This window comes from Heterodontus francisci, chromosome 41, assembly GCF_036365525.1.
Source record: "Heterodontus francisci isolate sHetFra1 chromosome 41, sHetFra1.hap1, whole genome shotgun sequence".
Lineage (NCBI taxonomy): Eukaryota > Metazoa > Chordata > Chondrichthyes > Heterodontiformes > Heterodontidae > Heterodontus > Heterodontus francisci.
The window spans coordinates 18,226,967-18,239,641 of record NC_090411.1 but is presented as its reverse complement, the minus strand read 5'-3'; the positions used below and the strand labels follow the sequence as shown (position 1 = coordinate 18,239,641).

The following is a 12,675-nucleotide window of genomic DNA, read 5'->3' as shown; positions in this document are numbered from 1 at the left end:
GAGCGAGACATATTTCACGATAAAGTTGACATGAGAGATGACACACAGTTGATGGTGTAGTCAGAGTTGATTGTCTATATACCTCTTCCTCCTTGGAATACCAGCCTGTTCAAGAAAGACGAACTTGCATTTATATAGCGCCTCTGAGAATCTCTTGATTTAAATGTCATGAAACACACTTGGCCATTGGGATTTAACAGGACAGCCATGAGCGCAGCCCCTATTACAACAGCTCAGCAGCTACTTGCAGTCTGGTCCCTCCTTCACCCCATCTCGTGCTGCTTTATGGATTTCTGGATTTACTACCCGGACAGTTTCAGGATATTGCCAGAGCTGGGATGTACTCCTGATTACACTTGTTATTTTAGCAATCCTAGATTTTGCTGCTACTTAACTTAGAGTTATTTTGTCACTACTGGAGTCATTAATTGCAGGAGCATTTAAACATAAATCTTTACTTTTTTAATCTTTTATCCTCTATCTCCTCCAGCCCTACACTCCTCCGAGATCTCTGCGCTTCTCCAATTTAGGCCTCTTACGGCTCCCTGATTTTAATACCGTGCCTTCAGCTGCCGAGACCCTAAGCTCTGCAATTCCCTCCCTAAACCTCTCCGCCTCTCTACCTCTCTCCTCCTTTCAGACACTTCTCAAAACCTACCTCCTTGACCAAGTTTTTAGCCACCTGTCCTAATATCTCCTTATGTGGCTCGGTGTCAAATTTTGTTTGATAGTCACTCCTGTGAAGCACCTTGAGACATTTTACTAGATTAGAGGGGCTATATAAATGCAATTTGTTGTTGTTCTTCAGATAATTTTGTAACCAGCAGTGTAAGTGCATCTTGGTGTCTCCCTTGTGATAAAGATTCAATTGTACTTTAATTCACAGTGCTTAAGGGAGTAACCAACTATTTCCTTTAAGCAAAAGGAAATTGAAATCCCAAACTACTCTCCGTGACTGAAAATGAAAACACATGGAATTGGAGGCAACCGATTGATACGTGTCAGGGAACTGGTTAGGAGGCAGCAGTAGGAATCATGGGTATATACTCAAATTAGCAGGATTTAACTGATAATGTCCCTGAGTCATTTGTACTCGTTGGGCCTCAGCTTTTCACTATAATTTATCAATGATTTAGATGAAGGAACAGACAGCCGTATATCCAAGTTTGCAAATGACATTACGTTAGGTGGCACAGATGGGAACAAAAAGTTACAAAGGGACATTGACAGAGTAAATGATTGGGCAAAACTGTGCCAGGTGGGCTTCAATGTGGAGAAGTGAGAACTCATCTACTTTTGACTCCAGGTAGCTAAACCAGAGTATTTTCTGAATGGCGAGAAGCTAGGAACTGCGGAGGAGCAGAGAAACCTAAGGATCCATGTAGAGAAATCACTAACAGCACAGAACAGGTATAAACATAATTAGAAAGGCTAATGGAAAGTTGGACTTTATCTCTAGGGAGCAGTAATACAAAGGGGTATAAGTTATCATACAGTTAAAGAAAGCTCCGGATAGATCCTAATTAGAGTACTGCGTTCAGCTCTGGGCACCACACCTCAATTAGAACACAGCTGATCGGTATCTGAAATCCATCTACGCACCTTGTTTCTGTAACCCTTAATACCCATGCCTAAGATCTGAAATTTTCAATTGACCGACCATCACACTCCCACCAGCCTCAACAGCTTTCTGGGGGAGAGGGTTCCAGACTTCCACCATCTTTTGTGTGAGGAAGTGCTTCCTGACATCATTCCTGTATAATCTAGCTCTAATTTTAAGGTTTCTGCACTCCCCCCCCACCAGAGAAAATAGTTTCTCGCTGACTATCCTATCAAATCCATTAATCATCTTAAGCACCTCAATTAGATCATCCCTGAACCTTCTCTACTCGAGGGAATACAAGCCGAGTCAATACAATGTGTCCTATAGTTTAACCCTTTTAGTCCAGGTTATCATTTTCTGGTGAATCTGGGCTGCATTCCTTCAAGGCCAGATATACAGATGTGCAGTCCCCACATCCAACACAAGTAGCCACGTGCAAAATGCATGTTTTCACTGGAACTCAGTGCCAAGCAGATGGGGGCAGGGTGGCTTAGTGATTATGTTACTGGGCTAGTAATTCAGAGACTGGGACAAGTAATCCCGAGACATGAGCTCAAGTCTCACCATAGCAGCTGGGCAGTTTAAATCCAATTAATGAAATAAATCTAGAATTGAGGGAAAAAGAACTGGTATCAGTCATGGTGACTGGCGTGTTGCAAAGACCTGTCTGGTTCACTAATGTCCTTTAGGGAAGGAAATCTGCTGTCCTCACCTGGTCTGGCCTACATATGACTCCAGAACCACAGCAATGTGGTTGAGTCTTAAATGGCCTCACTCAGCTACATTCAAGAGGGCAGCTCACCACCACCTTCTCAAGGGCAATGAGGGATGGGCAATAAATGCCCGGCGATGCCCACATCCCATGAATGAATAAAAACACACAGAAAGAATGAATGAAACAGCCAGTACCTCCTCTTGTTTACCTGTGGGTCTCCAGTAATATTTACGTTACATTGGTAGATCCTGGAATTGTTTTCCAAGTTCCTAGTTTTCCAAGGATTCTCCAGCTCTTCCACCTGAAATTATGGCAGACCAGTGGGAGAATCCCTTTGGAACTCTCCCCGCTCTGTTTCGTAAGGACAGACGCATTATAATGTGGTATTCTGGTGCGAAGGAGGACCTCTGCATTACCTGCCCTGCTCCTTCCAGGACACAAGGGCTTTCATTAGTGTGAATAATTAGTTATAGGAAATTCACTGATGCTGAAACATTTCCGAGATCAACTGCACTGATTTTCTTTACGTTTTAATGGGTTTATTTTGAAGTGTGACGCAGAAACTTGCAATTGTGACGCAGGCATCACAACTTTTATATGTTCTGGCAGACCTTCTGTGGCATTGCTCACTCTGAATTGGATGATATGTTTTATGAAGACAGCGTAATGCACAATGTATTATTCTGCTGCAAAAGTGAAGCTGTGCCTTTAAAAGCTGTGAAGTTTTCATTGTAAACACTGACTCAGGTCACTAAAGAGCTTCTTTTTTCTGGTCAAACCCATGAAAAAATGCCTCTCTTTTATTGATGTCTAATATTCTGACTTCTGTGTGATTGGGTAGTTACTGTCTGTGGGGCATCTCTCCGGACATTTCAAACAGCTTGCTTTCAGTCTTTAAACTTGGTTTAAACTAAGAGTGACGCAGAAATTTGCATGTGTGGCACCAACACGGGGCTGACCCAGGTACACACCAAATGTATTACTTTTAGTGTTAGAGATGCTCCCTTGACATTGCTCATGGTATGTGCGGTTTATTGTTGTAGGCAAATGATACCGTGTAATATAACTAACATGAAGCTGATTCTCTTTAATGCAATAAGGTTTAATAGCTGTTTGCCTACATAATAAGTGACTGCATTTCAAAACTAATTTGTCAGTTATTGGTGTGCTTTGGGACATTATAGGGTGCTATATAAATGCACATGTCTTTGTTCTTTAACAGTGGTTTTTCAGGTGTGATTATAACATCAGTCCATGGTTTTGACTGCTGTGTCCATTTACACTGGGGCTTCCAACTCTGGACATATTCCAGGAAGTTTTATCACATGACCTCCTGCCTCCAACTGTCACGCCCACACTCCCCTCATTGGTCACCTGGCACGTCCATCCATGCCATGCCCCTCCTTCCCATAGCCAATCAAAAAGTGAATTGATTCTTTATTACCGATTTGGATGATTCTTGACTCAGAGTCGTGCAACCTTTTTTCAGTCTGGTATAAATAATAAACAAAAGTATTCAAAGGAAATGTTTTAAAAGTACAATTTTTAAAAAAATGCTGGTTTACTCACAGCAGGAAGATTCATTTTGAATTCCTGAAGTCTCCAGGGCAATCCTGGAGAGTTGGCAACCCTAATTTACATTCTGAATGATTGGCTATTTTAAAATGCTATTAATCTCTGACAGAAATTTACCTATTGTGACACATGACGTGCAATAGATACGTGCTGTGCCAGATTGATTATATATTAGTCGATCCCCTCTGGCATTGCTCCCAGTGTTTTGCAAGATAGAGTGACCCAGATGTTCCCTTGGAGCTGTCCATGCTACTCCTGAACAGCCCACTATGTGCTCCACCTGTCTCTCTCCTGCATCACTCCGTTGGTGTGCCACCTCACTTTGCTGCTCACCCAAGCACCTGACTGTCTCATTCCACACTCACAGCCTTCCTCACCTGTAAAACCACCTCTGCACTGTATACATTGCATTGTGCCCTTAAGCATTCCTATGTGAAACCCACAGAACTTCTTCATAAAAGAAAGACTTGCATTTATATAGCGCCTTTCATGACCTCAGCTGTCCTAAAATGATTTACAATGAGTTACTTTCGAAGTGCAGGCACTGTTGTAATATAGGAAACATGATAGCCATTTTTGCACAGCAAGATCCCATAAATAGAAATGTGATAAAAACCAGATAATCTTCCTTTGTGATGTTGATTGATGGATAAATATTGGTCAGGACCCTGGGGAGAACTCTCCGGTTCTTCTTCAAAATAATGCAATGGGATTTTTTTAGGTCCACCTGAGAAGGCAAAAAGATAACATCTCCAACAGTGCAGCACTCCCTCCTTACTGCCCTGAAGTGTCAGGCTAGATTTTTGTATTCAATGCCTGGAGGGGGAGCTGAACCCACAAACTTCTGGCTTAAAAGGCAAGAGTGCTATCTACTGAGCCACATCATAGCCTGCCCTGTGAACAGTGTACTGTGCCCCTCAACATTCCCCTTTATTAATGACCTGGGTGTACAGGGCACAATTTCAAAATCTGCAGATGACACAAAACTTGGAAATATTGTGACCTGTTAGGAGAATAGTGATAGTCTTCAAAAGGACATAGACAGGCTGGTGGAATGGGGGGACACGTAGCAGATGAAATTTAATGCAGAGAAGTGTGAAGTGATACATTTTGGTAGGAAGAACGAGGAGGGGAAATATAAAATAAAGGATACAATTCTGAATGGGGTGCAGGAACAGTGGGACCTGGGGATATATGTGCATAAATCATTGAAGATGGCAGAGCAGGTTGAGAAAGTGGTTAAAAAGGCATACAGGATCCTCGGCTTCATATATATAAGCATAGAGTATGAAAGCAAGGAAGTTATGATGAACTTTTATGAAACACCGGTTTGGCCTCAACCGGAGTATTGTGTCCAATTTTGGGCAATCCACCTTAGGAAGGATGTGAAGAATTTAGAGAGAGTGCAGAAAAGATTTACAAGAATAGTTTCAGAAACGAGGGACTTCAGTTACATGGATAGATTGGAGAACATGGGGCTGTTCTCCTTAGGGAAGAGAAGGTTGTGAGGACATTTGAGAGAGGTGTTCAAAATCATGAGGGGTCTGGACAGAGTAGATAGGGAGAAACTGTTCCCCTTAACAGAAGGGTCGAGAACATCGATTTAAGGTGATTGGCAAAAGAACCCAAAGTGGCATGAGAAAAAACTTTTTCACGCAGTGAGTGGTTAGGATCGGGAATGTACTCCTCGAGAGTCTGGTGGAGGCGGATTTAACCGGGGCTTTTATAAGGGAATTAAACATGCACCTGAAGCGAAATCAAATTGCAGGGCTACAGGAAAAGGGTGGGGGAGCGGGATTAGCTAAATTGCTGTTGCAGAGAGCCAGCACGGTCATGATGGGCCGAATGGCCCCCTTCTGTGCTGTAACCATTCTATGGTTCCATGTAAGCCCCAACACTCCCATTGGGTGAGGACAAAAACTGGGCAACATAGATCATAGCACCACCAGTGGTGGGAGGCCTACAACTACAGGATAAAAATTCAAAACAGTTCAGAATATGAGAACCTGACTGTGAGTATTACAGGGTGGACAAGATGTGACAGAATAGCAACGCCTACAGGCATCACTGGTAATTGCAGAAAATGTGGACATTTTTATAACGTTAAATCTAAAAGATTACATTTGCCTAAGCGTTCTCAATGGAATGTATACCTAATGTACTGAATGGAATATATTATAGATGGGAATGAGCTCACCTGCCACACTACTTACAGTCACAAAACCGTTCCAAAGCAGAGTGCTGGTCTGTAAATAAACTGACCTGATAGAGGTCCGTAACAAAAAGACTTGAGGTGGTTTGATAGGGTGGATGTAGAGGTGCTTCCCCTTGTGAGGGAAGTCCAAAATTAGGGGCCATAAATACAAGATAATCACTAATAAATCCAACTGGGAATTCAGGAAAAACTTCTTTACTCAAAGAGTGGTGAGAATGTGGAACTCACGACCACAAGGAACAGTTGAGGCAAATAGTGTAGATGCATTTAAGGGGAAGCTAGATGAGTACATGAGGGAGAAAGGAATAGAAAGATGTGCAAATAGCTGAGCTGAAGTAGGGTGGGAGGAGGTTCGTGTGGAGCATAAACAGCAGCACAGAGCAGTTGGGTTGGATGGGCTGATCATGTGTTGTGAAATTCAATGTAATTCCATTTAAAGTGCAGGAGAGAAGCACATTGCAAGAGAAATAATCTGGACAAATATCAATAATTCTTCCCAGAGACAGTGAACTATTCTTTTGGATTATTCCCTGAAATATTATTGTGCTGGATACACAGCGTCACCAATAGACGTCCTCAGCGAACAAGCGTTGTTTTCAAATTCTCTGTGCAAACAGGGGGAATAAAGCTGGTGTTTATAACTATTTCCTGCAGAGGTAGAAGTGGGCAGCCCCCACTTTCTAACCCCTCCTCCCCAGCAAGTGTTGGGCTCCCGCCGGACTCTCCCTGCAATATGGGGGACAACTCCTCAATGGTCAGCACATCTGGGAGACTGAGAGAAAGTTTGCCAATTTTCATCTCAACTGCACAAAATTCTCCCCTCCCTCCCCCAAAATGCGACCTTCCAACAGGAAGCAAAGCAAACTTTTTTCTCTTAGACGAGATAAAACTGAGTGACACTTGAACAGACAGGAAATGTGTGAAGGGCTCACTAATTTTCACATTGCAGATATCTAGCTACCGATAAACTGATGAGATTTAATTGTGAAGTCTCTTTACCATATGACTGGCTGGACATTATACATTCAATGCACCTGGGTGTGTAGGAGAGGATGAAAACGCAAAATCCCTTATCAGGAACACAGGCACCTCCAAAAAAAACATGCAGCGGTGGAGAGGGGTGACTCCCACTGTCCAGTCCTGCTCTGGATAATTCCGTTTCTGACTGGGCTGTCCCAACAATTTCTGAAAAGATCCAAAAATTAGATTTATTTCTAGGGAATCAATGTCAAATTTACTCCCTGTGTATTACAGCCTGGAGTCAGCATGGAGAAATCATTAAGGTCTTCAATTCATTTCAGCATCAGTGATAGAAATATCGCCAGAATGAGCGTTTTACTGCAGTTCTGATGAAAGGTCACTGACCTGAAACGTTAACTCTGTTTCTCTCTCCACAGATGCTGCCAGACCTGCTGAGTATTTCCAGCATTTCTTGTTTTTATTTCAGATTTCCAGCATCTGCAGTATTTTGCTTTTATTTTAGCAATGAGAAAGAATGTGTTGAGGCCTGGCTACTGGTTGCAATCCCCCTTTCCCTTTCAGAAGCTTTTGCCTACTTCCAGCATGTTCTGAATTTACTTCCGATTTCCACCATGAGTTCCTCTATCCATCAACATACATTCAATAGAAAGGCATTAAACTGATTTCACTGTGGATAACAATCCCCCCCCCCCCCCCCCCCAAACAAATTACAGTAACAATTCACGAATTCAAAAGCAAGGTTTACAAGATGTCTTTCTTGATGCACTTATGGGGAAGCTGGATCAGCACAGGAGGGAGAAAGGGACAAGGCTGGAAACAGGCTTGCGTGCAGCATAGAGGCCAACACAGAGCAGTTGGGCCGAATGGCCTGTTCCTGTGCTGCAGACTCGATGCCATTCTGCCTCAGGGCTTTTCGTCGACAGGGGGAGCTCCATGGTGCCTGATGTGTCCTGTTGAGCCCAGTTGAGTTGAGGCATTTTGATTTGCAGTTTGTCCACATTTAATAACTCTTCGGAGCCACGGAGTCCGTGTTTGGGGTTTTGCTTTTCTTTTCTGGCGCAGAAATAATCCGATTAAAACCAGTCCATTTTAACAGGTAGCAAAATCCCCAAACAGAATTAAAAATAAACAGAGAGAGAGAGAGAGAGGGAGCTCTAAAACACAAGGCGCAACCCAGCCTGGTGCCATTGGAGATTTTGCAAATCCTGTAGCCAGGGTTTATAACGTTGTTCATTCTCTAAGTTGTGAGGGAGAGAAATTGAGAGAGCGGATCAAGACACCAGCAGAAAAAAATCATAAAGCATGCAAGCAACAAAAAAAAAGTTGGGCTAAAAGTACAAACAGACAAGCGAAACAGATGCTAGGTGTTGAAAGGAAAGTGTTTTTTGTTTGCTCCTCTTCTCTAAGTGTTGGCTGGACAGGGTCTCTCTGTCTGTCTCTCGGTTGATGGGGACTCCTCTCGCCTGGGGCGTTGGACAAAGAGCCAGGCTGCAGCCCAGACTCTCAAACACGGCGCCTTCTCCCCCTCTCTGTCCCCCTCACCCCAGACTGAGTCCCTTTTTAAACATGAGGAGTTATTTTTAGTCATGGAACAGATCATCTAAGATGGCGAACGCGAAGTTACTATGTCCCCTCACACGCAAACATTTGGGCACCAGCTTCAAATAAAGCCCTGGATATTTTGTTTTTTAAAAAAAGAACCTTGAAAATTTAAGATCAACAAAAAGAAAAGGCTTTAAGAAAAAAAACGTTTGCACTTTTTTTCCCCCTACCAGCTCTTGTGTTCACATTATTAACAGGTTGCCTCACTTTAAGCGAGGGGGAAACTCTGAGAAAGGTTCATTTCCACCGTTTTGATAGTGATTCCCCCCTCCCACATAACAAGGGTGAATTAAAATGCAATATATAGATATATCTGCTTGTGTGTGTTCTCAGAAAACGACACAGCGTCAGCAGATGTTATTTAAAAAAAAATCAAAACTCATTAAAAAAAAGGCATTTATTTCGGGATCTATCTCGATCTGGTGCAGAGAGAAAAATATTACCAATGACTAAATATTATTAATGACTAAATGGCAACTGGAAGCCGGGGAGGTTTTACATTAAGAGTGCAAACAAGTTGCTTCTTTAAGCTATATATAGTCTCAACTCGAAGCCATTATTCTGTTCCTTGTGCTATTAGAGACCCCTATTTAAAGACAATGCTACTGAAATAAGTCTTTCCCCCCCAATGCATTAAAGCACATTATATTGCCCACAATCTACTAACTGGGGAACAGCATTTGTGAAATTTACCATGAAACTAAAGCCCCAGTAAAATCTGCAAACACGTCACTCAGTGGATGGCGCAGGGCTGAGTTGTGTGTTAGTTGCTCCACAATCTGGCTCTATTACAAAAAGAGACAAAGTGCAAACTCCGGGTCCCGCTGCTCCCTCCGTGCCCCAAGCATTGGTCTTCACTTTGCATCGGGGCTCGGGGCGATCGGCGGCCGCAGGGTGCAGATTTTTCCGCCGAAAGTCCAAATTTTGCAGCGGCTGCCCGGCTCCCGGCGCACGTCTGCGCCGACTGCGCGGCCGGCGGGCGGCGGACGGCCCCGGTTCCCGATGCAGACCGAAGACCAGGGATTTGGCCGGCCGGGGAGGCGGGCGGTGGGCTCGGGGGGCGGCGGGAAGGGGCCCGGATCGGCCCTTTTGCCGAGGCAAGAAACACAGATAGGAGCACAGTTCGCCATTTCTGCCTCCCCATTGCTGCCAACAGTTGGTGTTCTCAATCAGGTCCGCGCTTAGCCTACAAATTCCCAGCCTCAGCCGAGAGCTGCAGAAAAGCCACTTGGAGAGCAGGAGCATCCAGCCTGGGAGAGGCAGGAGGGGACAAAAAAAAACAACCACACAGACTTTTCCCATTCTCAACTGGAGACTGTAAAAAGGGCAAAAGGAAGTGCCAACAATGACTGAGAGCTCAGCTGCCACAGCTGCGAAGCCCAAACGCGGCAAGGCGGCAAAGAAGCCCCCCAACCACCCCAAGTATGCGGAGATGATCATCGCGGCCATCACGGGGGCCAGCAGTCGGACGGGCCTGTCCAGGCAAGCCATCCAAAAGCTGGTCAAGAGCCAGTACAAGTTGGCGGAGAAAGCGGACAGCCAGATCAAGCTGTCGCTCATGAAGCTGGTGACGAAGGGAGTGCTGGAGAAGACCAAGGGCGTCGGGGCCTCGGGCTCCTTCAAGTTGTCGAAGGGCGAGGAGCCCAGGAAGGTGGTGAGAAAGGCCAAAAAGCCAGTGAAGAAGAGTGCCTCGCCCAAGAAAGTGGCAAAGCCCAAGAAGGTGGCAAAGCCCATGGCTAAGGCCAAGAAAGCCAAGGTGAAGAAGGTGGCGAAGAAAGTAACAACACCCAAAAGCGCTAAGAAAGCAAAACGTGTAAAAGCGAAGCCAGTCAAAGCAAAACCGGTGAAGAGGAAGGCGAAGCAAGTGAAAACGAGCAAACCAAAAGCGAAAACCAACGTAAAGAAATCAACTCCCAAAAAGAAGTGACAGAATTCATCCCATCAGTAGTCACACAGACTTTTAGACATTTCTGTAAATAGTTGTTTTAATTTTGTTTTTCTATCAAGTTTTGGTTGATCTTATTGCTAGGAGTTAGCAAGAAAATGTAGAGCTTTTTTCATCATGACTACAAACTGAAGTAATTCTAACATTGTTGAAATTTACTGTACTTTGGTAATTCTCAAGCTGATTTCATGTTTTTATGTACAAAACTTGTCAATTGAGTTTAGCCATGTAAAGGAAAACAATTTTGTTATGAATCCAATTGCCGTCCTTAAATTTCAAATAAAAAAATTGAACCTAATGATATTGTCTGTTGCTTGCTTTCTTCAGCGGTTAGGGTGTTCCTTTGTAGACTTGTTGCTTTCTTTGTATCTAGGCTTCCATCCATGGTCTGCCCAGCTGTGTGATGGTTTGAAAGAGCTGGAATTCAGTGCTGCTTCCTGTCCCTTTTGCACTATCCAGGAATAGAAGAGAAGGAGATGTAACCTCGTGATAGGGTCATCTTGTCTCCCGTGCAGCTGGGCCTCAACAGAATTAGCAGCCCTGCATTCCTTCTTTCTCTTTCTCTGGAGGCTCACCTGACATAGTGACTCATCCAATAACTGCATTCTGGAAAGTAGAATACTGGATGGAATTGTGGGCCTTAAAAATATTACTGAGAGGAGCTGGTGTAGAGCAGCCTAATTTGGAACTCTCCCCCAAGTGGATAGTCAGGGTCAATGGAAGCTTTCGACATTGCCATCGATAGACTTTTGCTAGGTAATGACACCAAGGGATATGGAGCAATGTGGGCAAATGATAGTGAGGTAGAGATCAGCCATGATCTGAATGAATGACAGCGCATGTGTCGAAGGGCCGAATGGCCTATTGTTCCTCTGGTACTAAGGTAGGGGCTAATCAGTACGGTGATAGATGGCAAATCCATGACATTCTTCTCCACAGGCACATTCTTCAAACACTTACACGGACCCAATTGAGAAGGTGAAGTGTCTTGCAAAATACTCCCACCTCCTACATACACTGGTCAGCAATGTCAGCATATCCCCTACCACCACTTGTGTAACTTGGAAAATTCATTGAAAAGGCCTGGGTGTAGCGGTGAACTGGAACACTGGGATTTTGCCTTTATAACTCGGACTCAAATCTCGCCCCAACCAACGGGATTAAAGTTTCCCCTTGTCCACTGGCTGTAGGGGTCCCAGGTCAGATCATAATACCATCTCAATACAATTCTGAGTGGACAATGACTCACAACTCCGTCTCAGCTATATTTCTCTAAGTATAGAAAAAGAAGGGGTGATCTAATTGAGGTGTTGGAGATGATTAAAGAGATGAACAGGGTGGCCACAGAGAAACTATTTCTTCTGGTGGGACAGTCCAGAACAAGGGGGCATAACCCTAAAATTAGGGCTAAGCCATTCATGGGTGATGTCATGAAACATGTTTTTAGACAAAGGGTAGTGGAAATCTGGAACTCTCCGCCCCCCAAAAGGACATAACATAATTAATAGGAGTGGGAATAGGCCATCTGGCCCTTCAATCCAATATCACTTAATTCCCTCAGTAACCAAAAACCTATCAACCTCTGTTTTGAAGATACTTCATGATTGAGCATCCACAGCTCTCCAGCATAGAGAGTTTTAGAAACTCACAGCACTTTGAGTGAAGAAATCTCTCCTCATCTCAGTTCTAAATGTCTGTCCCCTTATTCTGAGACTGCTATTGAAGCTGGGGGTCAACTGAAAATGTCAAAACTGAAATTGATGGGTTTTTGTTACATAAAGGTTACAGACCCAAGGAGGGTAAATTGAGTTCATATGCAGATCAGCCACGATCTAACAGATTAGCAGAACAGGCTCAAGGGGGTGAATGGCCTTCGCCAGTTCCTATGTAACTGAAGTCTCCCTAAATTGTCAGTCTCACGGAGAGAAGGCAAAAGATGGCTGATTGGGAAGGGGGAAGAGTATCACACGAATACAGTAGGGACACTTTTGTGAGATTGGGGCTGAGGCAGGTTATCAGGGCAGAGTAAAAGGAACTTT

General features: G+C 44.0%; 1 protein-coding gene across 1 annotated transcript; it reads left to right on the top strand.

The window, feature by feature from the left end:
• The first annotated feature begins 9,900 nt into the window (after positions 1–9,900).
• Positions 9,901–10,934, top strand: LOC137353620 (histone H1.0-B-like). The gene has a single exon (XM_068019969.1). The coding sequence runs from the start codon at positions 10,037–10,039 to the stop codon at positions 10,616–10,618; it is 582 nt and encodes a 193-aa protein (XP_067876070.1). The 5' UTR covers positions 9,901–10,036; the 3' UTR covers positions 10,619–10,934.
• Positions 10,935–12,675: the final 1,741 nt, after the last annotated feature.